Raw genomic sequence first — 25,205 nt, forward strand, 5'->3', positions numbered from 1 at the left:
TTTCTCCTAAGTTGAAGAGAGTAAAATTCCTTTTTTTACGAACTAAAATATTTTCAGAAATGCGTTAAAGTGTACGATTAGTTATTACTATAAGCATATGTCTTTCTACTGGGTCCATCAGTAAAAGAGTACACATTTTAAATTAATTACAACCAAATGTGGAACTTTTTAGAAACATTCTGTAATAGGATTATAATTGAAACTAACCCATTTTTGCCAGGAGTTTTTGGGGATACGTCTGGGTGATTCTTGGCAAATTCTCTAACTCTCGCAATACTACGCATTCCAGTGTACGTCGCAGCTCTGACAGAAGACCACCAAATCGGATGTAACAGTGATTTTTGGTTTTCTTCATCATCGCAGCACTTCACTACATTCATCATCATTTTACGACAATCGCTCCTTATAACCGGACTCCTTTCCCGAACTGAAGTGCTGCTACGGTCGCAGGTTCGAATCCTGCCTCGGGCATGGATGTGTGTGATGTCCTTAGGTTAGTTAGGTTTAAGTAGTTCTAAGTCTAGGGGACTGATGACCTCAGATGTTAAGTCCCATACTGCTTAGAGCCATTTGAACCATTTTGAACAGAACTGTAGTCGACGGTAGCTCGCGCGATGGGCCAGCCACCGGATCATCAGTCATTTTCGAAACAGTGAAAACACAGCTGCACACTGACAGCAACAGCACAGCAATGGGCCAACACAGCAGGCAACAAAGCAGACGACAAATGCGATCTACGCCGCACAGTTGGCAACATGTACAAATCGCCACGTCACGCCATCTCCCGAAAGCTGCCCGATAGTTTCCGATCCGGAACTAGGGGGCCCGCATGCCAAGTTACAGTTCCAATACAGTAGCGGTCACAGGGTTAATAGTTTAACTTCGAGAAGAACAAAATAATATGGAAAAAAACGTGTTGGTAGCAGCGAGATTCGAGCCTGAGCTGACAAATTACCAGTATATACGCTAAACCAATCAGTCATGGCACCGTTGTTACAGCTGCTGCTCCGAAGTTCCTCATTCTGCTATTTGCACGATACTTTACAGGCAGTGCTGAAAGAAAAATATTGACCTGGTGCTGAGAGCGATGTAGCACTCTAGTGCCGGCAGGGATCGCCACATCAGAACATGCGCAGTCGAAAACAGCTGCGTCACTTCTCTATTCCGACGTGGCTGACTTTAATTTCAGCACTCGGCAAAGGGTTTCTCGTTGTCACGGAGAGAGCACTTCACAACATATCTTTGTACGTTTAATTTGATATTTACAGTGTGCTGCAGCACGTTAGCACATGATCACTAGTCGCAGGTAGATCGATGAACAATAAATAAATGCTGGAGAATTGGCGGCGGAACTAAGTGTTTCAAAAAATGGTTCAAATGGCTCTGAGCACTATGGGACTCAACTGCTGAGGTCATTAGTCCCCTAGAACTTAGAACTAGTTAAACCTAACTAACCTAAGGACATCACAAACATCCATGCCCGAGGCAGGATTCGAACCTGCGACCGTAGCGGTCTTGCGGTTCCAGACTGCAGCGCCTTTAACCGCACGGCCACTTCGGCCGGCAACTAAGTGTTTACAAGCGACCTTCTTCACGAATGAATGAGCTGGACTTACAAGGGAACTGCGCCTACTCTTAAACACCAATTCCGTACAGATTTACGGTATATGCAGGGCTAGACCAGAAATGAAAATTATAGAAGTGGGAGAAACGTTTACAAGAAATAGGGTTTTTGGCGCAGGTCAGGCGAGGCTTGAGGCGTCGATGTTAGCGTAACTCGCAGGCAGTGGTTGGCGTAGCGGAAAGAGTACAGAACGGTAGTTAGAGGGTCGGGTGATTGAGTCCTAATTAGCACCCTACTTTTACTCTCAATTTTTAAGTTACTTACACTGCAAATAAACGCAACTAATGCGCAATGTACTGTATTTGTTAATATTTCCATAAAAGGCAGGAAACGCAAATGAAAATTTGTGATAGCAAATAAATTTCCAAGAAAGGATTGCACTTAAGTATCCACGAGGCTCTGCAAATAAATTTCCAGGACGGATTGTAAGGCGTACACCAGAAGTTTGTATATATGATTAGATCCTTTTACTGTTTAACATTGATGATTTACACTCCTGAGTGATATCCATCGCAAAAGCAGCATCTTGCACACATTATGAACGCTCCATTTTTACAATTATATGGTTGCTTTAAGGTTTCTATAGAAAAAACAAACTTGGTTTACATTCACAAAAGGTTCTCTCTCATCGCATAAGTTGGCAGTAAGCCACGCGTTAACGCTGGTCAAGGGGAAACGAAGTACAAAATCCTGTAAGCTCTAGTTACAATCATTTATTGAAAATTTATTTGCTATCCCATATTTTTTCGTTTCCTTTTCATATTGTTTATGAAAATATTAATAAATACAATATAATGCGCAGTTTTTAAATGCTTTCTAAATTAGATAAAAATTGAGAACTAAAAATAGTTTGAGCATAAGGATTGAACCCCACGACCCTCGGGTTACCTTTCCGTAATCTATCCGCTGTGCCAAGCGCTGGCTGGAAATGGCTCGTGTCTCGCCACGCCAAAGACGCGATTTTTTCTACACGCTTGGCTCTAACTTGCGCTCCCACTTACGTCACTTTCATTTGCGCGCATATCCTGCGTGTACCATAAATTTGGAGGAAATCGGCGATGGCGAGTAGGCACGCTCTCCTCGGTAATCACGATTCCTTCAAGTAGGCTATCTAGTCTGCAATCCACGAGCCCGCACCACAAATATATACAATAAAAAAATTAAAATAAATTAAAACTGTCTATTTTAATGCTGTGACGCGAACCTTCTGATAAGCGTGACAGACGCATACGAAGTTATTTTGTGCGGGCTTATTCGGCTGAATTTTTCGGTGGATAGCTGACAGGGATCAATTCAGCACTCACTTGTCAAACCCTGCGCTCCCTCGCGTCATTAACTTCCAATGACTGGCGCTTCACTTGGCAGGAACCGCAGAGGCTTTAATACAATTCTGCCAGTTCGGTGTGAATCAGATTTCACAGAAAGCCCAGTTCTGCTGTCCCTCTCTTTTCATCGAAACTAGAATCCATTATTTTATTTTCAGTTGTTGTCACCATACTGACCATCTTGAGTTATTGAACCTGGGAAAAACTTTACTCCTTCACGAGGAGGAGGAGGAAGAGGAGGAGGGTGTCAGCGAAAAATAAAGAGTTTGAAATTATGGGTAAATTATGTTGCAAGTCACCAAGTACTCTCTTTCTATCGTCTGATAGCGCCGTGAGTTCCGCTTCCGCAAGATATACCCAAGGTGGAGCTGAAACGTAATGCCTTTGAATTTTTTACGTAAAATCTCTTAAAGTTTATTAAATAAAAGAAACTTGATTAACATTCTACGTCTTCATTCTTCATGTCTACACATTTATACCTCAACATAGTCACCCTGGCGATGAACACATTTCTTCCGACGAGAGACCAGTCTCTTGACAGCATCACTGTAGAATGTTAGACTTTGCTGGCGGAGCCACAACCTCACCTCTGCTTGCACCGTTTCAGCACTATCATTAAAGTGAAGTCCTCGAAGGTTTTCTTTAAGTTTTGGAAACAGGTGAAAATGTGATGGGGCCAAGTCGGGACTGTGTGGAGGATGGTCGATGACAGTTAAAGCATAGTGTTGGATTTTTGCATATGTCACAGCTCTCTGTCATTGTCATGCATGTGTGGACGAACTCTCCGATTTCGTGATTGCAGTTTTCTGAGGGTCCCTCAGTACCTAGCACAGTTTATGGTGGTTCCTTTCCGCTTGAATTCCAATTGCACCACACCTTGAATATCCCATAGCACTGTGAGCACGATTTCGCCTGCTGATGGCATGGTTTAAACTTTTTTGGTGTCGGTGATCCTTTGTGGCGGATCTCCAGTGATGCTCTCAAGTTTTGGCATTCAAAATGGCGAATCCAGCTTTAATCATCTTAAATGCTCAAAATGCAAAAGGTATTGTTGACAGGTGTCCAGTCTCTTGGTTATCATGTGACGAGTGAGCATTCAAGTCAACCAGCGTGCACCCAGCTTTCTGCATCCCAGTTTCGCCATGATGGTCTGTACACGCTCTCGTGATATGCCACACTTGCCTGAGAGCAGTGTCTGTGTGTGCCGACGATTTTCTCTAATGAGTTCATCAACGCGACTCCGATGAGTCTCATCGGTTGCCGTACGCGGTCGTTCACTGCCAACTGTCGGACATGTTGAGCTTAGTACAGCCATTTCCTTCATTAAGAGTACCAACTACCCAACGTCGCACAGTACTGATATCGATAAGATTGCCGCCGTAAACAGCCTTCACTGTTCTATGGATTTCAACTAGAGGCACGTTTTCTGCGGTTAGAAGCTCGGTTACAGCACGCAGTTTCTCATGCACCGACATGGTTACGTTACACGCCGCCATGTTACACGCTACAATTCGGAGCCATGTAGCGGCAGAGGGTTGCAACTTGCGTCAGCGAAGTGGGAAAGTAAACCGAGTAATATTCGTGACAAGTAAAACCTCAACCGATCCTGAGAACATAATAAAAAATTTCGGATGCATTACTTTTCAGCACGCCCTCGTACACAGTTTTTAAGTCTATAATGCGTGTTTTATTGCCTTTAACACAAGATTATACCTCTTTATGAGTGGACTACGACAGCATTTTAAAACTTAAATTCAGTCAGTAATTACATGAAATACTGAAAAACAATTTCTTGTTCCTGGTGGAAGTTAGGCAAACTGTCACTGGAAGTGCCACGAATCGGGTTAGCCAGTTAGTACACTGTTTCTAATTTTAATATGAGTAAAAATTTTTCGGTTCTTACATTTCTCAAGTTCATGGCAATGTTAATAAATCGCGATGAATATTTTAAAGATTTCAGTGCTGTAGTTTTTTAATTACACCAATTCATTGCATTAAGAGTTTTACACAGCTAAATAATCGGTCTTAAATGCTGAGTTATAAGCTTTTCATACGAAACTTACTCCAAAACGCTATTTTACGGGTTAGTTGTGACAAAATTTCTCCTCGTATGACTAGCACAACAGGGACAACCTAAGGATAAATACATCGTAAATACGACCCTTCTTCCGGGGGGGATGAAGGCAGATAAATGACGATTCTAACTGACTGGAGTCACTGGCAGCTGATCCTGTAGTCAATGGACACAGAAAAACATAATCTGCACTAGCTGTAGAAAACTTTTAATAGAAAGTCACGGCCTGTTTCGCGCCACAGGAAGACGCATCATCAAGCGATAAAAATTCTTTTTAACAAGTCAGAATGCATGAGAATGCATCTTCTAGTGACGCAAAACCGTTCATGATTTTTAATAAAATGTATTCTACAATCAACGAGGATTATATCTTTCAGAATGTGGAGGTTTGGTTGCGGCTGCCCGCAGTTTGAAATGACAAGCTCAAAGAACACTGGGTCTTTTGCCTCTGCCTCTGTTAACGAGCCTCTGGCTCCGTTAACGCCCATCACGCTACTTTTCCAGCGTCTGCTGTCTGCTTTGTACCAATCATCGATCATCAGCTTATCTTTCTGCAAACTTTTGTAACAATTTTCTAATAACGTTAATTCCCTGCACTCCACTGTGTCATCAACTAAGGAATTCGATGAAACTTCGTCGGATGTGACATCAATTGGAAAGGAATCTGAAAGTGCCTCTGACATCTCTGCAACGATGAACAGCACAAGCAGATCCCGCAGGCCACTCGCGAGAACCACTCCTTGTGATAAAAACACGTTACAGGGTGATCCCAAATTACCGGACGACCTAATATGATTGTGTATTGATAAATGCCGATTACGAGTCCACGATCTTATCTGTCTTTAAAAGAGTGGAATTCGAATCTTCAACAGTGCAATTTGATTGATTGTGCCTCGCAGCGGGATACCACTACGTTGTTGTTGTTGTTGTTGATGATGATGATGATTGTGATTGTGATGTTGATGATGATGGTGATGATGTGTTCCTATGGCGTCAATCCTATGACGGCAGAAACGGTTTTGCGTAGGTGAGCATCCTGTCATCAAGGAAGATGCCAGCTGTAAAAAAGTCAGGAGCTTACAGAAACTAACGGGAAGAGCCAGCCAATATTTACAGGTGCCAATGTCATCAGCGACGGAGATGCTGCGGGAGTGACTACACTGGATCTCTAACAAATCACATCCCAACGACCCCGTCCAGATAGCCACAAAATATAATGTTGGGACATAAGATGTTTAACAAAACACAAGCTCTCACAACAATGAAATGTGACAGATAATAGAGAAATGAATTTATGCGTACAAGAAACGAGATGTGTCACAGAGATCAAACAATACATCCCAAAAGTAAATGTGTATTGTATTATTTCTGAATGACACGTTTGTTCGTCTATCTTTACTCACCGAAAGAACCTGGATGTGTTACACGATTGTTAATCTTGCAACTACGCCGTTATCAAGGAGAAACATTGCTAGTTATAGCCTCGCAAGAAAGACAAAATAAGTTGTTTACGCTTCTCTTCTGCTGCTGACAGTTCATTACAAGAACTGTCATCTCGTTTCACAGTGAATGCTACCTGAACAACAGTGCTTGTTAAATAGCAAAACCGCCTGAGCTGATGATGCACAAAGAGTTTAATGAAAAACGTAACATGAAAACCTGAGAAACACTTGTTTCACTCACGATACATCCTAAAACGATATAAAGAGGACTATGCTATCTCGTGATCTTGGCCAACACGCACATGAGAGAGCGGTGTAAGCACAGAAGTGGCGAAGGCGAGATGAGCAGTGGTACTGCGACGAGACGAGAATTCTGGTTTCGTCTAATATTATCCGAGTTTCTTGACTCAGTTTATCTAAAGCAAGCAATATGTGGGGTGTAAACGAATTAATATGGTTCAAATGGCTCTGAGCACTATGGGACTTAACATCTGTGGTCATCAGTCCCCTAGAACTTAGAACTACTTAAACCTAACTAACCTAAGGACATCACACACATCCATGCCCGAGGCAGGATTCGAACCTGCGACCGTAGCAGTTGCGGGCTCCGGACTGAGCGCCTAGAACCGCGAGACCACCGCGGCCGGCGTACATATATGAATACAAACCATGCACATATTTTTAAAAAAAATATGAGGCCTATGTCCGTTAGAAAGTTTATTAGGAGTAGCGTGTAAAAATATCAAGTAAATCGGTCCAGAGCTTTTGCACATTTTTGGTCACATCATTGAACAACGATTTCTCTTTACATAGTACTACAGTTATCTTTAATCATGTACCATTACTGAAACTCAGAAAAACTGAAGGAGGGAAGATAAGGATTGAACGTCTTGCCGATTATGAGTACTTGCAGATGTACCACATGCTGTAGTTTGAAAAGGATATCGCTGTAACCTAGTCATGTCGTCTTGAAGGCAACCACCCTCGAATTCACCCTCATCGATTTAGTGATACTACGAAAAACATGGTTCTGGATCGAAAAAAATCTTGTTGCACATCAACAAAATGTACCTTCAACTAGTATGGTTCAAATGGCTCTGAGCACTATGGGACTTAACATCTATGGTCATCAGTCCCCTAGAACTTAGAACTACTTAAACCTAACTAACCCAAGGACAGCACACAACACCCAGCCATCACGAGGCAGAGAAAATCCCTGACCCCGCCGGGAATCGAACCCGGGAACCCGGGCGTGGGAAGCGAGAACGCTACCGCACGACCACGAGATGTGGGCTCAACTAGTATTACTCAGAAGCGAATCAGCAAGAAAATTACTTTACAAATGAATAAACTGTACAAAATCTTTAAACATAAAAATAAATGAACTTCAGAAAACAAATCCTCAACTTCGACTGCATCTATGAAACTCTGCAACGCCCTACCGACGAACATGCATCACGTACGTCACTTCCTTTCCGCTCTAAAGATTTTCGAGACGATGCCACGTCTGTAGACATTCCGTGTCTCCGCTGTAATATATCACACGTGCGCTGGCTGCAACACACCTCTCTCCGTTTAGTTTCGTTTATGTGGCGCTTTCATTCGTATTTTTGTAGTCAAGTGTCCTTCACTATCTATTAGGCGCTCACTTGATCAGTTTTATATCTGCTGCCGACTCTTATTCAATGGCCTTGAAAAAAATGAAAAGTGGGACAGACAGACATAATTTGTCTTCTCCCAATGGTTGAACTGAGCGGACGCAAATAGTGTTTTTGTAAAATCTTAGACAATGAATGGTAAGTCTAAAACACGCTGGCGTCGACTACATTAATAATAATATTTTCAACTACTTTATCATTGCGTTAGTAGTAGCGCGCTGAAAGATAGGATGCCTAACTATGCAACAATCCCATCGCAAGTGATAACAAGGCCGTGCTTTACACTCGGTGCTGGGGTTGCCACTTTCTTCACGTGCTTCTCGATTCAAAGAAAACATATACAGCATGTTACATTATACCTATGCGTCGCATGGTATCTGCCAAATGCCCTGATTTCTGACACCCTTGATTTTCGTACGTCTTTCCGGTACTCTATACGAATTACGAAAGTTTGATTAAAGTGGTAGGTCGACAATGAATACATAGGTCATCGACTACGTAGGTGTAGCCTTTCAACAGGTAACTTCCGACTATAATTACAAAAAGCACAAGTAGCAGAAGTTAACAGACCCGCGTTTGGAAGGGAAGACGTTGAGATAACCCGCCGACTATCCTGAACGGCCTCCGTAAATAAGTTCATATCTGTCTCACAAGAGAGAGCGCAGTCACCAATGCGACTCGTCAGAGATTATTAATTGCTTATTTGTAGCGAACTGCAAGTCGACGGAACGCTATATGCATTCATACTCTTGCGTCTCTCTTCTTTGGAGATTCCTGTAACGCTGAAGAAAAGACTGTTCTACGTTTGACTCGTTCAGCAGTATGACCATCTCTATGTCGCAGGATTCTTTTTGGACCCTAGAAGGCGCGGTTACTAACATTTTAGGCTTCATTGTTGTTTTGCGTATTAAAATATAATTTTGAAGGAGGAGGACTGTCTCTTTCGAGCAGTGATAAATTATTATATCTGATAAACTATTTGATTATGAGAACAGATTCTTCCATTTCTTCTCGACAGAAGTATTTCATATTTATCAACGCAAATACAAACTTCTTGATTTATACAGTACAATACTCGCAAATTATGTTTTTCAGTTTTATGGCCTCCATACTTCTTCCTCGCAAACAAAATGTTTTACATTCTATACCGCTGATCTACAATGACTCTAAGGCCTTGTACACATTAATACACAAAGTCGAGCGATTTTTGTATCCATACAGTGTCTACAGGCAATCAAGCGATTTTTTATACAAACGACTGAGAGACATTTCTTATCTACAGACACGCTTTTGCAAATAAATCGCAGTACTTTTAACTCCCGTTAGAAATGGGAGACATGAGAGATGACACAATTCTTAGACAATACTGCGCAACGCTTCACAGTGTGGTCATGTTGGTAGACATGCGCTTCAGCTATTCTCTTTGCGACGTGGAAAAAGTTTCGTCGGTTTTTTTTCTTATTTTTGTTTTTCTTATAGTTAAAAGTCACTTATCAAGATGTGACCAACAGAGAAAGTATTGCAGCTGACTAACGATTTTCACGCAGCATCATCTTTGCGGGTAGTAAGTAATCCGGGATATAAAAAACACAACAATAAGCAGCTATTTATCGAAGAGCTGGCCAAAAAATATTAAGTGTCAGTGACTGTGCCCATAAACAATCGCTCTATTTTGTTTAAAGGTCTGTAATTAACTTCAGACAATTCCAGGGGCAGATGTGAACCCTGACCATAATTTATTGGTTATGAAATGCAGATTTCAACTGAATAAATTACATTGAGGCGGTGGGACCTGAATAAACTGAAGGAACCAGAGGTAGTTGCGAGTGTCAATTGACTGAAAACGGTAAGGAGCACAATAAAAGGCTGATCGGTGACCTTGAGATATGCAATAGTAAAACTAGTAGAGGATCAAATAACGAAAAGACGGAAGCCCAGTACAAATCCTTGCCTAACGCACGAGATACTGAATCTAATTCACGAAACGAGAAAATGTAAAAATGAATGGCAAATCACAAAGGGCTACGCGAGAAACGCATGGTTACAGAAGCACGCATCGATAGGAGAAAGGCAGATGTGCCGCGCGGGATTAGCCGAGCGGTCTTGGGCGCTGCAGTCATCGACTGTGCAGCTAGTCCCGGCGGAGGTTCGAGTCCTCCCCCAGGCATGGGTGTGTGTTTTTGTCCTCAGGATAATTTAGATTAAGTAGTGTGTAAGCTTAGGGACTGATGACCTTAGCAGGTAAGACCCATAAGATTTCACGAACATTTGAAAGGCAGATGCCAGCTATAGTAAAATTAAGAGAGACCTTTGGAGAAAAACAAAGCCAGCTATTTGAATATCAGAAGCTCAGATGGCAAACCAGTACTAACCAAACAAGAGAAAGATGGAAGGTGGAAGCAAATGAACTTTAAGACAATATTTTAGAAAGGCAAGTACACTTGATGAGATTGGGTATACGATACTGCGAGAAGAATTTCGCAAAACACTGAAAGACCTAAACCGCAACAAAGCACATTCTCTCGTAATTATTGAGAATCTTGGGAGAGCTGGCCACAACTGGAAACCTGATATGTAAATTGTATGATATAGGCGAAATATCCTCAGACTTCAAAAAGAATCTAATAATTCCAATTCCAAAGAAAGTTTGTAGCATTCGTAGTTTTAGAGAAAAGATTTTGACAATGTAGACTGGAACACACACTCTGAAAATTTGAAGGCAGAAGCGGTAAAATATAGGGAGCGAAACGTTTTTAGAACTTTTGCAGATCAGACGGCAGTTATAAGAGTCGATGGACTTCGAAGGACAGCAGTGACTGAGAAGCGAGTGGGACATGGTTGTAAGCTGTAGTCTGTACCCCCAACGTTACTCAGTCTCCGCCACACACCGTTAGGTGTAGATGTAGATACGTAGATGTACATCGAGTAAGCAGTAAATAAAATCATGAAGAAATTTGGAAACTGAATTAAAATTCAGGGAGAAAATAGTATAAAAGACCTGAGATCTGGCGATTAGACTGAAATTATGTCGGAGACAACAATGGACTTGGAACAGCAACTAAACGGAATGGATAAGTGTCTTGACAAGAGATTTTAAGACGAAAATCGAAAAACGTAAATCAAGGGTAATGAACTGGAGTCTAATCAAATCAGGCGATGCTGAGGGAATTATATTAGGAGGTGACACTAAAAATAGTATACCACCTTTGCTATTTGGGCAGCAAAACAAATAATGGAAGAAGCAGAAAGCATATAAAGTGCATAATGGGAATAGATAGAAAAGAATTTATGAAAACGAGAAATTTGTTAACATCTAACACAGATTTCAGTGTTGGAAAGCTTTTTTGCTGATAGTATATGTCTGGAGAGTAACCTTGCACGGAAGTGAAGATACGCAGTTCGGATAAGAAGAGCATAAAAGCCTCTGAAACGCGGTGCTACAGAAAGTACTGAAGATTAGATAGGTAGATCGAATAACAAATTATGAGGTACTGAATCGAAGTTGGGAAAACTAAATTTACTGCACAACTCGAAAAAAAAAGAAGAAAAAAAAAGAGAAGAGATCGGTTGACAGCACACATTATTTGCGATGTGAATGAGTCACGACTGAAACGTAAATGTGTTCCGAAACTTTCTATTCACAATAACTGCGTGAAACCTGAGCTTCGAATATACTTTCGTGTGCTTTTGTCCACGGTATTTTCTGCTTATCTCTTTTCCATGATATTCAGTTACCCTTTGTCGTCTTGCTCTAACGTATAGCGTGCTACAATGGGGGCAGTTAAAAATATTGAAGTGTTCACCCCTGGCTAAATCATTCCATTACGTTGAAGCTCGAAATCTGTTATGAGCCACATCAATTTTTCCGTCATCTCAAGATTTTTATTCTGTTTGGGGGTTTTAATATGGTGAGCGAAGTGCTAGTCTGAGATGAAGAGATCAGCAGACGAAAGAAAATTACGATGTGTCGCATCAAACCAGTCGAAGATGGATTTGTGGTGAGGGGGGAGGGGAGAAAAGCAGGGTAGTTTTCTTGAAAAGTGCTGGGTGATTTGCTTATCTCTGCAGTCCGTTATGATCAAAAGTGTCTTGCAGTAGAAGATGCCAGGTATATTGTAAACCTGAAAATAACGCGTTTTCTTTCGGAGGATAAGAGAAATGTGAGGACTAAGTTTGGTTGACTTTTTTTTTCACACGGACTCGTCTGTTTAACAAAGCAGCAGAGAGAGGCTAATTCCCAACGACCTTCGTTTTTGTAATTGTGAGTGTGCCGGTTTGCCCTCCCTTCCCCTCCAGCCGTCCTATCGAACAGCTCTGCGTGCGCATGCGCCAGCGGCCGGATGTTTTCAGACGCCGCCGACAGAGCTCGCCGCCGTCACAGTGCGATCGCAGCAACTTCGTCGGTAGCACGCTCACTCGTACACTCGCTGTCTGCCCGCCCGCCCCACATAGACGCACACACCTGTTGGGGAGCCTGGCGCAGTGCGCCTGCGTCAGAGCAGTCGCGTCCCGCCGTTTCCGTGGCGACCGCCGCCCACCTGGCCACGCGGTCCTCACATTGTTACTCGTGACGCCCGACAGCAAGGCTGTGTACGAAAGCTTGCTTCTCTGCGCTGCTGCCACCCAGTCATCCCATCGAGTGACAGTCGCATGCTGGATATGCAACCGACTCTCAGAGGCAACAGCAGAATCGCGTTCGCAGCCTTCCGAATCACCGCGAACGTGTAGCGGAGTTCGTGATTTTTCAAATGCATCCAACTGCTGCTAGTACTTCGAAATAACAACAAATCATGCGAGTGCGAAAGGAAATAGCGCGTCACCATATTTCTGAAGGTTGTCTGTGACCGGAAGCCTAACTGCTGAAGCTAGAAAACTGCGGCGTAACCGGACATGAAGTGGAGGCTGAATTCATGGTGACTCTTATAACTCTTCGGTAAACCCGTCAGGTCGCCGAAGGTTCTGCAGTTTGTCACTTGTGCGTTGTATTTTTGTTCTTGGCAGCTCTCGTCTGAACGTTACACTGTTTTCAGAGTGGTGATGATTAACTGAAAACCGTGTAGCATGCAGGTGCATCTCTAGACTAAGTAATACAGCGAAAATGTGACAGAGCAACGCAGCTACCAAACATGTTTCCCGAAATCAATGCTAAATAGTCAAAATCCACAACCGTGGCCCGAAAATGCAGTTAAATCTTCGAAATGCGGTGTGCTTGCAACATTTTATTTTCGTAGCAAAATCACGAGTGTTTCTCCTGTCGTAGCATAGTATTACTTATACTACTGTTTATAAGCTGGTAGATTGTTACCAATTAAAGTATATCAGTTTCACAATCCCTCCCTACATGAAGTCTAGTAATTAATCTATTTCTCTCTGCAACAAAAGGTCATTCCTGTGTGATAACGATATTGCTGTGATAAACGCACGTGTTTAATTCTCACATTTCACTGTACTATGTTCTTACGTCCAGCAACGCTTATGAGCGAAGAGTGTACCCACAGCAGAAATTTATTTTGTGTGTTCCTGTTTGTGCTAATAACTAATAGCGAAAAATATCGAAATACTCTCACGAAATGAATTTTTGGTTACGTGGAACAAATTCTCGTTATCCTAATGTGTTAGGGAAGTGGCAGAACTCACTCTTTTTGATAGGACCAAGGGCGTATCCAGGATCTGAACTGAGGGGAAAGGTGAGGATGGGGCAGCGACTCTTGTAAGTTTCGCGGTGGATGACCAAACAGGATGTAAATTTCACGAGTAGTAGTTCTGGATGCACTAGCTGCAAGTGGGTTTATATATCCATTCCAGGTTCCGACCTTCTTGAAACTGATACGGAATTAACACGTCTATTTGTCGCGGTAGGATGCGAGGTCAGTTTGCGAATATTTTTCTTGTAGTGTGTGTATGATGCGGTTGGGAGGGGAGGGGGAAGCTGCCCCTCTCCAGGGATGGGGAGATAGTATTCTCATTGGTTAATACGTTGACAGGTATAGAGGTAAAACAGTAATGTCCATCAAACACACTATGCGAGAAACGTTACGTGAGACAATGCTGGCGTATCAAACCCTATGGTATGCGTCTTCCGGATATGGCAACTTCAGTCGATTGTAAATCGACGTATACAAATTATTGCTGATTACAAAAAATTGGTTCAAATGGCTGTGAGCACTATGGGACTTAAACATCTGTGGTCATCGGTCCCCTAGAACTTTGAACTACTTAAACCTAACTAACCTAAGGACATCACACATATCCATGCCCGAGGCAGGATTCGAACGTGCGACCGTAGCGGTCGCGCGGTTCCAGACTGAAGCGCCTAGAACCGCACGGCCACACCGGCCGGCGATTACACTCTATAGCGAAGTTTTCTCGCCATGCCATTTACATAATGGCAGGCCAAATGCACCTCGTACCTCTCAACACGGATGCAGTCGAGCACGTGCGAGCACATGGACTTTACTAGGAGCTTGTTGCACGCAGTTCGCTCCACGTTTGAACTTCTTACATTGTTGTATTGCACCTCGTGGCTTGTTGATTCTCGACCCTCACGCATGACTGACTATTTGCTCTTGCCTTCCCGCTAAGCATGATGTCTACGTGCCAGCGCAAACGACACCACGACAAGCAGATCGCTGACTCGGTCTCGGCAAACGTCCACACAAGACAATCCGCAAGCTGAGGTTGCCTGATCGCTCCTTGTCCTGGCGAACGGTTAAAACTTGCAAAACAATGAAGGTACAACATGTCATGTGTATTACTCGGTCGACTTTCCCGATTCTCAGACCCAAGTTGCAAACCTCTGCCGCTCCGGATTGTAGTGTTTAACACGGCGATCTTCAAGGTGACTATGTCGGTGCGTTAGAATCAGCGTGCTGTAATCGCGCAGAAAACTGAAAGCACGAAGTCGGAGAGCAGCCTCTCCTTCAGCATGACAATGCCAGACCACGCCCGAGAGCTGCATCTGCAAAAACCCAGCACTATGCTGTAACTAGTCCGCCGCTCGTGGTCTCGCGGTAGCGCTCTCGCTTCCCGAGCACGGGGTCCCGAGTTCGATTCCCGGCGGGATCAGGGATTTTTCACCTGCCTCGAGATGACTGGGTGTTGTTGTGCCGTCTTCTTCATCATCATTCATCCCCATTACGGTGAGAGGAAGGCAACGGCAAATCACCTCCATTAGGACCTTGCCTATTACGGCGGTGCGGTTCTCCCTCATCGTTCCCCTACGCTCTGTCAAGAAGCATGGGACTTCATTTCCAAGCTTTAACTGTCATTGACCATCCTCTATACAGTCCCTACTTCGCCCCATCACACTTTCACCCGTTTCCAAAACTTTAAGAACACCTTCGAGAACGTCATTTTGATAGTGATGAAGCGGTGCAAGCAGAGGTGAAATTATGGCTCCGTAAACACAGCCAAATATTCTACAGTGACGCTATCAACAAACTGGTCTCTCGCTGGGAGTAATGTACTCGTTGCCAGTGTGACTATGTTGACGAACAAATATGTAGACATAATTTAAGAATATTCACATAAAAAATTCGAAGGCATTCCTTTTCAGCACGCCCTCGTAATGAAAAGGAATACCAGCGCCTGGTTCTCAATAAATATGAGCTAGGAGGCGAGGGAGTAAGCGAATCCAATGCAAAAGTAGTTGCCGCGAGTAGTTTGTATTACTGTTCTTGTCAATGTGTCTGAATAAAAATCTCTTCCCATTTTAGTTCAAAAATGGTTCAAAAGGCTACCACTATGGGACTTAACATCTGAGGTCATCAGTCCCCTAGACTTAGAACTACTTAAAACTAACCAACCTAAGAACATCACACACATCCATGCCCTAGGCAGGATTCGAACCTGCGACCGTAGCAGCAGCGCGGTTCCGGACTGAAGCGCCTAGAACCGTTCGGCCACAGTGGCCGGCCATTTTAGTTCGAATCATTATGAAACAATAAAACAACTATAAAGCCGACGTTTCGACTGTTTTTGCATCACTACTCTTCGCGGTAAATAAAGTGCGCGAAGAGGATCGCTGCAAAGCCAGGCCGAACGTCAGCTTCATAGTCGTTTCAGTGTATCATAATGACGCAGACTAACACACTGGCCGTGTGGTCCTATTATAACAATGCATCTGATCTCTAGATGTGTGCACTGTTTTAGTTTTAGTATCCTCTCATGCGAGAAAGCGCTAATTTGCGTAACTGTGTGCTGTCTTCTCCGCTTGGTGCGGAATAAACTTGTTAAGAGGACTAGCGCGCCTCTAGAATAGGGGAAGGCTGACTTCTCTCGCACACACTGTTGGAGAGTACTTAACGCTCAGCAACAGCGCGAGACAAGTTAATGGAGCGCCCACGCGCGCTATATCCGTTACGCGCCTGTCAGCATACTCTGTCGCGTGGGCTTCACTTATTGACAGCCATCAGGGTACCGCACTGGCCGTTATGTTGTGAGGTACTCTGATGGCGCGCGCGCTCCTCATTCACGCCTGCATGTTTACTGGTCTCGCTACGGCGTCGTATGTGGCGTGGACAGGATAGCGATCAACAGTCACTTCGCCCTAGCTGCCCCATTATATAACGGAGGGTGCGCGGGAAGAACAGCTTTCGCTACGCTTGCGTACACACCGTATTCAACACGCGAGAACTGCGAGGGACAGGGTAATTAAGCTTTTTTATTCGTTTTGCAACATCTGCTCTACAAGTTTTCATCGTAATGCTCTCCGTGATGGAGAACGCCAGGGTGTGGGTATGGCGAATGCCCGGTGATCGTCATCTCCCAGCGTGTCTAGTGCCAACAGTAAAATTCGGAGGCGGTGGTCTTATGGTCTGGTCGTGTTTTTCATGGAGGGGGCTTCCACCCCTTGTTATTTTGCGTGGCACTAACACGGCACAGGCCTACATTGATGTTTTAAGCACCTTCTTGCTTCCCACTATTGAAGAGCAATTCGGGGATGGCGATTGCATCTTTCAACGCGATCGAGCACCTGTTCATAATGCACGGCCTGTGGCGGAGTGGTTACACCACAATAACATCCCTGTAATGGACTGGTCTGCACAGACCTGAATTCTATATAGGGTGTTACAAAAAGGTACGGCCAAACTTTCAGGAAACATTCCTCACACACAAATAAAGAAAAGATGTTATGTGGACATGTGTCCGGAAACGCTTAATTTCCATGATAGAGCTCATTTTAGTTTCGTCCACCTACGCTCAATGGAGCTTCTCAACAACAGATTCGGTGACCGATGGATTGGGAGAGGCGGACCAATTCCATGGCCTCCACGCTCTCCTGACCTCAACCCTCTTGACTTTCATTTATGGGGGCATTTGAAAGCTCTTGTCTACGCAATCCCGGTACCAAACGTAGAGACTCTTCGTGCTCGTGTTGTGGACGGCTGTGATACAATACGCCATTCTCAAGGGCTGCATCAGCGGATCAGGGATTCCATGCGACGGAGGGTGGATGCATGTATCCTCGCTAACGGAGGACATTTTGAACATTTTCTGTAACAAAGTGTTTGAAGTCACGCTGGTACGTTCTGTTGCTGTGTGTTTCCATTCCATGATTAATGTGATTTGAAGAGATGTAATAAAATGAGCTCTAACATGGAAAGTAAGCGTTTCCGGACACATGTCCACATAACATATTTTCTTTCTTTGTGTGTGAGGAATGTTTCCTGAAAGTCTGGCCGTACCTTTTTGTAACACCCTGTGTAACACCTTTGGGATATTTTGGAACGCCGACTTCGTGCCAGGCCTCACTGACCGACATTGATACCTCTCCTCAGTACAGCACTCTGGGAAGAATGGACTGACATTCCCCTCGATACCTTCCAGGACCTGATTGAAAGTATGCCTCCAAGAGTGGAAGCTGTCATCAAGGCTAAGTGTGGGCCAACACCATACCGAATTCCAGCAATACCGATGGAGGGCACCACGAATTTGTCAGTCATTTTCAGACAGGTGTCCGGATACGTTCCATTACATAGCGTGTGAACATTAATCCACTGTGCAGTGAGTCACTCTACGCGCAACCTCAAGTGTCGATTAGCATTGACTACACAAATGTGTGGCTTAGGGAGAGCTGCTCGACCATTGCAGCCCATTCATTTTAACTCCGTACACATAGTCAGTGTGGTAGCTGGATTGCTGGTTAGCACTTCGGAACTCATGAGTGATTCTGCCCCCCCCCCCCTTTCAGAATGCTCAACGGTCCCTATCCTTCACTAAATGAGGTCTGCCTGGTCTTTATTTTTCTTCACCTTCGCACTTCACAGTCAGATCACCGACAGCTGTAGAAAATTATGCAGGTGACATCCAAGGAAATGTCCACGCTCGAAGTCACTGAGCTCCCTGACCAACCCACTATGCCGTTACTGGTTCTATACTGAAAACGCAGTACTCCCGACTTCTTCTGCACTGGCAGATCCGCTCCTCGTGACCTATAGTGGTCAATTCCATATTAAATAGCGGTATCACGACACCTGCGATAAACAGTGCATCTACTCACAGTCCTGAGAAAGCGAATAGCTGCAACCGGAGCACACGCCTCGCCGCGGGCCGCCAGCAGACGGCGCAGTCGGTTGGGACAGACTCACCGAGCGCCTGCTTCTCGCGGTTGACGTCCTGGAAGTCGAGCACGGTGCGCGAGACGAGGAGGGGCGGCGCGGGCGGCGGGCAGCCCGGCTGGTAGACGGCGCTCAGGCCGCGCTCCCAGCGCGCCTCCTCCGTGATGATGCGCTCCAGCAGGTCCGCCGCTCGCAGCACCACCTTCTCCGAGATGGCCAGCACCTCGTCCTGAAAACACGCCACACGCCGTGAGCTCACCACAAAGCAGCGGGGAACAACAATAAGTAAACAGCTCGGCACCCCGACAGCGTCGGGCTCGTCTTAACACGACCACACAACATCAGTTGGGCAATTTACCAATGAAAAACCACCGAACAGCCGTATTTTTCAGAAGGTGCTATTTTTTTTTCGACGACCAGTTTCAGCATCTCATTAATGCCATCTTCAGGCCCCCGCATATTAAAAACAATGAGTATACACGTAGTGTATACTCAACGCATACCACAGGTGAAATTTCAGAAAATGAAGCGTAATAATAAAAGTCCTAAAACCTACAAAATGCAATATGCAGCGTTAAGGAAAACACCTTTACACACAAAGCCGGGCGGGGTGGCCGAGCGGTTCTAGGCACTACAGTCTCGAGCCGTGCGACCACTACGGTCGCAGGTTCGAATCCTGCCTCGGGCATGGTAGATTAGATTACATTAGATTAGATTAGATTAATACTAGTGTGGTGTCACAGCCAGACACCACACTTGCTAGATGGTAGCTTTAAATCGCCCGCGGTCCATTAGTACATGTCGGACCCGCGTGTCGCCACTGGCAGTGATCGCAGACCGAGCGCCACCACACGGCAGGTCTCGAGAGACTTACTAGCACTCGCCCCAGTTGTACGGACGACTTAGCTAGCGATGCACACTGACGAAGCCTCGCTCATTTGCAGAGCAGATAGAATAGCCTTCAGCTAAATCAATGGCTACGACCTAGCAAGGCGCCATAGCAATTGATAGTTATCGTATGAAGCATGTCTAATCAAGGACGATGTATACAAATGATGGATTAAAGTTAAGTATTCCAGAAGCTACGTACTTTTCTTTATAGCATTCATTACGTATCCTGTTTCACACCTCACGCCAGCCTGCCTGAGTCAACGCGTGCCTATCGGCCTCCTCTTTCAAGTAGTGTGTGTAGTGTTAGCTAACTGCTAACACTACAACTAGTTCCAGGGATCATGAATACGATATTTCGTAATGATGTAGAACGAGTCAAATTTTCCAATACATGACATAATTAAGTTAATTTAACAACATAATTAGGTTAATATAACAACTTTATTTTTTCGTTTTTTTTAATTTTGTTTTTGTTCTTTTTTCTTTTTTTTTCTTAATTTATATCTAAAAATTCCTCTATGGAGTAGAAGGAGTAGAAGGATGTGTGTGATGTCCTTAGGTTGGTTAGGTTTAAGTAGTTCTAAGTTCTAGGGGACTGATGACCTCAGTAGTTAAGTCCCATAGTGCTCAGAGCCATTTTTGAACCATTTCTACACACAAAGCACAACAACATAGAATATGTACACATACTGGTTAGCATCGAAACTATTTTGACATTACAAAAAATCAAAAAATTGGCACTATATAAGATCAAAAGCACAGACGAATAAAGCTGTCTACTATTTTTTTCTTTTTCTTCCCTCTTTTATTGTTCAATTGTTTATTTTTATATAAAAATATTCGTAATTCTTAACTTACATTGTGACAACTAATTCTGATGTATCACTCGTGGTGATAATACGCGGGCGACATATACGCACACTGTTGTGTAATCCATTGGTTAGCATACACCGCGACGTTTTAATTTGAACGAGGATAGGTTTTACTAAAAACTACGATGTTTCTTACCAGTAGGAATAAGAAATGTTTTACATAAAAAATAAAAAAGTTAAAACTTACAAATAAAAGGAAAGGAAAAAATTGCTAGACAATTGTTATTTGTTTGCTCTTCTGTTTTTGTATACTGTCTGATTTTTGGATTTTTGTAATGTTTGGCCTATTTTATTATAACTCTGTCATGTCGAAATAATTTCGATGCTAACCAGTATGTATAGATATCGTTTTGTTGTCCTTTATCTGCACAGGTACCCCACTTAACGCTGAATGTTGCATCTTGTTGCTTTTAAGGACTTCTTTTATTACTCTTCATTTTCTGTAATGTCAGCTGTGGTATACCTTGATGTACACTACACGTATAATCGTTTTTAACATACAGGGGCGTGAAGTTGGCATTAATGAAATGATGAAACTGGCCGTCTAAATGAAATAACAACTTCTGAGAATATACGGTTGTATGGTGATTCTTCTTTGGTGAATATCTGACCGACCGCTGTCCCGAATCCACGATGGATCAACAGAGATCAGTCGAGCAAGGTTGGCAGAAAAAATCGGCCAAATGATTTAAACAGTCCACATAAGACCTCAACGGAGATTGCTCGACGGGGGCCTGGCGACCTCGAGCCCCTACTTCTGCGGGTTAGTTTGCGACTTGCCCCCGCCTTGAACACGGCTCCCCATCACGGCACTTCGCGTGGCGTCGCGGGGCGCCGTTCCCGGCCATGCTGAGACCGTCTATCAATCGGTCACGTTGGCCATCATTCACCTCACGCTCGATACAGCTCAATCTGGCTGTCGTTTTCCGGAACGATGTTCCTCCTGTACTTGTCAAAAGCAGAGCGCCTCAGATTTGGCGCTTCAGTCGACAGGTTGGCGATGTCTGATCACTGAAAACAAAGACAAAGCCAGGGCACGTCGACTAAATGGACTCTCATTCTGGCCTGCCGCATCCAATTGGCACGGAAGGTGTCGGAGCCCGTAAGCAAACCGTGATGTGACGTGGTTAAACTGAAAGTATTCAAAATGAAACTAAAAAACACGTTTCTGTATTTTGTATTCCAGATACCTTTCCAATGAAGGTACTTTGTATTTTGTGTAAAATACTTTTTGAAAAATATTTTGTATTTTTAAAATAATTTTGATCGTTGAAGGTCTCTCTGACGTGGATTCAAGTAACTCCTGTGTTAGTAAATCTCTTATCTTCAATGTGGAAACCAATTCAAAACAAAATTTAGTAAGCCCCACAAGCTGAAATTGTCTTTCACTTATTTTTATTATTTTTTTAGGAAACTTGTCAAAGCATTGCTTTTATTTGTTCCTTATGACTTACATCTGCTGTAAAAGTATAGTATTATTACGAATAATATGTTGATTCTCTAGTTGTTTTCGAAATACAACTTTTTATCGTTGTGCTCACTAAATCAGTAAATTTCGCTGTGATTATTGTCTCTTTAATAGTGAGCTATACACTTATGACCTGAATCAGATTTCGATTAAGTTTTGGGGATATGTTCCTGGATTCGTAAATCACAAGATCTTCGTACGTCCACAGTTGAAATGGAGGACAGTGGGAAGTCAGCTGGTATAAATTTATATTAAAAATGAAGAAATTCCTCCAGTTGTATTTAAGTTGTCGATTTTATTTTGGCAACTAGTTTCAACGTTGTAACAACGTCATCTTCAGGCCCATACACTTGTTGACGTCAACTGCGTGCGGCTGATACTAGAAGTATCAAGTGTAAGGACCTGAAGATGACGTTGTTACAACGTTGAAACTAGTTACCAAAATAAAATCGACAACTTAAATACAACTGGAGGAATTTCTTCATTTTTAATATAAATCAAAAGACGCCATCATTTCTACTGCTGAAACACTCCGCTGCAGAGTGAAAATCTCATTCTCGATTTCTACTGCTTTTAGCAAACTGCCGTTATACGCACAATGTTACTTTTACCTTGAAAAGTTTGTTACATTACAATTACTTGAACAATTCATATATTTATCGTTAGTAAATAATCAACTTCCGACGTGCGATCTGCACTACGTGACAATGAGTGGTACCCAGGAGTGAAGAATGAAACATCATCTCAAAAGCGTTTAACGAGATGCGCCATCAGTTTCCCTGTACGAGGAACTGTTCTTCTGGCGGCTAGGTGCCTTGACCAGCTGCAGCTGGGAACACTGGAAAGTCCCTCATGGAATGTCTACTGTTTTTAAAATGCATTAATATGTTGCTGCTGAAAACAGTGACCATACGAGTAGCATCGCACTCATTGTCAGATCGTATTGTTTCATTGGCATTTTTCCTTATGGGATTGGTTATAGGCTATTTGTTCCTATTACCTGAAACTTCGATATGTAAGTACAAAAAGTATTATCTGTTACTTGTATAAATGACTGTAGAATGCAACCTTCTTTAACCGACAATTTGTTTCAAAAAATGGCTCTGAGCACTATGGGACTTAACTACTGAAGTCATCAGTCCCCTAGAACTTAGAACTACTTAAACCTAACTAACCTAAGGACATCACACACATCCATGCCCAAGGCAGGATTCGAACCTGCGACCGTAGAGGTCGCGCGGTTCCAGACTGTAGCGCCTAGAACCGCTCGGCCACCCTGGCCGGCCGACAATTTGGACAGTTACGTAATCTGAATCAGAGATTCGATTGTCTCGTTAGTCTTCTTCGCACTGTAATTATAATTTATATATTTAGGAGGAAATGTATGAAAAGTATCTTGGCTTTTCTCATCTCTCGAATTGTTACAATATAAGTAACATCAAGTGACTAGGCAATGTCCTTATTCTTATTTTGCTTAATTGAACTAGCAAACAAAATTGTACAGTCTTCAGAAGTCTTAGCGGCTTTACCTGCACTAGTTCCGCTTGGCAGCTGTTGTTAGACATCGCGGCACTTCTCAATACTGTCATTGTTTGCGATTCAACAGCAAATGCAAGTGTTCATCAGGTTAAATTTAATGTCATGTGCACCACGACAAATAGTATGGTATTTAAACACTGGCGTCTTCATACTGCACTTTTACGAAATCTTATTACTTCTGTATGACTTTTCTTCGAAGTAGATGATCGTAACGAAACGTAGTAGTCTGTGAGCACTCAGAATTTTTACTGCTATTTTACTGCTGTTATATTGTGCTGCTTAATGGCTGATTAAATATATAATTTTTTTTTTAATTTATAAGTGCTTTTTGCACACCGTAAACGGAGGATTGTTTAAAATTAAGTTTCAGTTCAAGGAGTGATACTTTGACTTAAAAATTGTATTTCACGTTTTGATTAGTTCATATTCCTCGTGCAGACTCTTCAATGAACTCCAAAAAGGACTGCCAAAATAATCAGTGCATATATTAACATTAAATTGCTATCGTAGCCAGAAATAAAATGACACATCTAGATTACATGATGATTATAGCTTGTCATAATTAACGTGGCAGGATGGCCTCCCTTGCGTGGCCCTGATTGCATAAAACATTTAAATACTTACATTTATTACTGGGTAGACACAAATATCCCATTAATACTGAAGCACAGTTTTACAAAAAGCTGGAAGTGAGATAAATGTGTGTGCAGTTTGCATAAAATGTTCAAAAACATTGAAAGGCAGTTTTCATTCAGCTACAATTTTTTTTAAACGTATTAAGGTAAAAACATACTACTGTACAAGACCAATTATACCTGTGATAATAATTAGAAAGTTAGTTTTGTAGATTGTTTGCCCTTTCTTTCATGGACATTACTGAATTGTTTTCATACAAAAGGACCTTCTAGCCTATTGACTGAGTACGAAAAGCCAAAGCCTGTACATTTGACGAAAACATGAAAGTGATAATGCCACTCATTTGCCTAGTTGTTCGAAGAAAGGGAAACAAACCACACTTACAAATGATATGCTGAATTAGCTAATTCAATTCAATGTGATGTTGACTTTTTAGTTAACACCGTGAACCCAATATCAATAATTGAAAACGAATCATTTAAAGCTCTGACTGAAAGCGCTCAACAGTTTTCAAGACCTCCAAAATTTGTGTGTCGTCGAAACTGCGAAAATAAAATTACCGAAAAGTTTAAGAAATCAAAGGAAATTACGAAGGCAGCTTTGAAGACTGTTGATTTTGTATGTACTACCGCTGACATTTGATATCGTTGACAAAAAGGTACCCAGGAGTTACAGTTAACTGAATTAATAACAATATGCTCACACGACAAAAGTGATGCACTAGCTGCAGAAGGTTTAAAGTCTCTCACACTTACGATGAAGTTGCTGAGCTTATTTCTGACATGCAATCAGAATATTGTCCAAAATTGTGAAAACTGTTACTGATAATGCACCAAATATAGTTAAGGTATTTACAGAATTTGTGAAAAGCGAACAGGGTTCAGATAGCTGTGTAGATAATGGAGGTGATAATGATGATGATGATGATGATTTGCTCCAGCAGTTTTTCCAGAGGCATCTGATGATCTTGATGAGTATCTTCCTTGTCATGAGAGATGTGCAACTCGCACACTGCATTTGATAGCTGCAAAAGATGTGAAGCAAGCTACAAAACAAAACAACCCTTGCAAAAAGCTACATGATGCAGCCTTTGCTAAATGCCAAGCAGTTTGGAATC

At 42.8% G+C, this 25,205-nt stretch overlaps 1 protein-coding gene across 1 annotated transcript in view; it reads right to left on the bottom strand.

Moving 5' to 3' along the window:
- Positions 1-25,205, bottom strand: part of LOC126195551 (AT-rich interactive domain-containing protein 5B-like) — a 62,395-nt gene that overhangs the window by 35,538 nt on the left and 1,652 nt on the right. The window contains exon 2 of the mRNA XM_049934174.1: positions 18,713-18,911. Coding sequence (XP_049790131.1) covers positions 18,713-18,911 — 199 coding nt within the window. The remainder of the gene's footprint in view (positions 1-18,712; positions 18,912-25,205) is intronic.

The sequence above is a fragment of the Schistocerca nitens genome, chromosome 7, assembly GCF_023898315.1.
Source record: "Schistocerca nitens isolate TAMUIC-IGC-003100 chromosome 7, iqSchNite1.1, whole genome shotgun sequence".
NCBI classification, from domain to species: Eukaryota; Metazoa; Arthropoda; class Insecta; order Orthoptera; family Acrididae; genus Schistocerca; species Schistocerca nitens.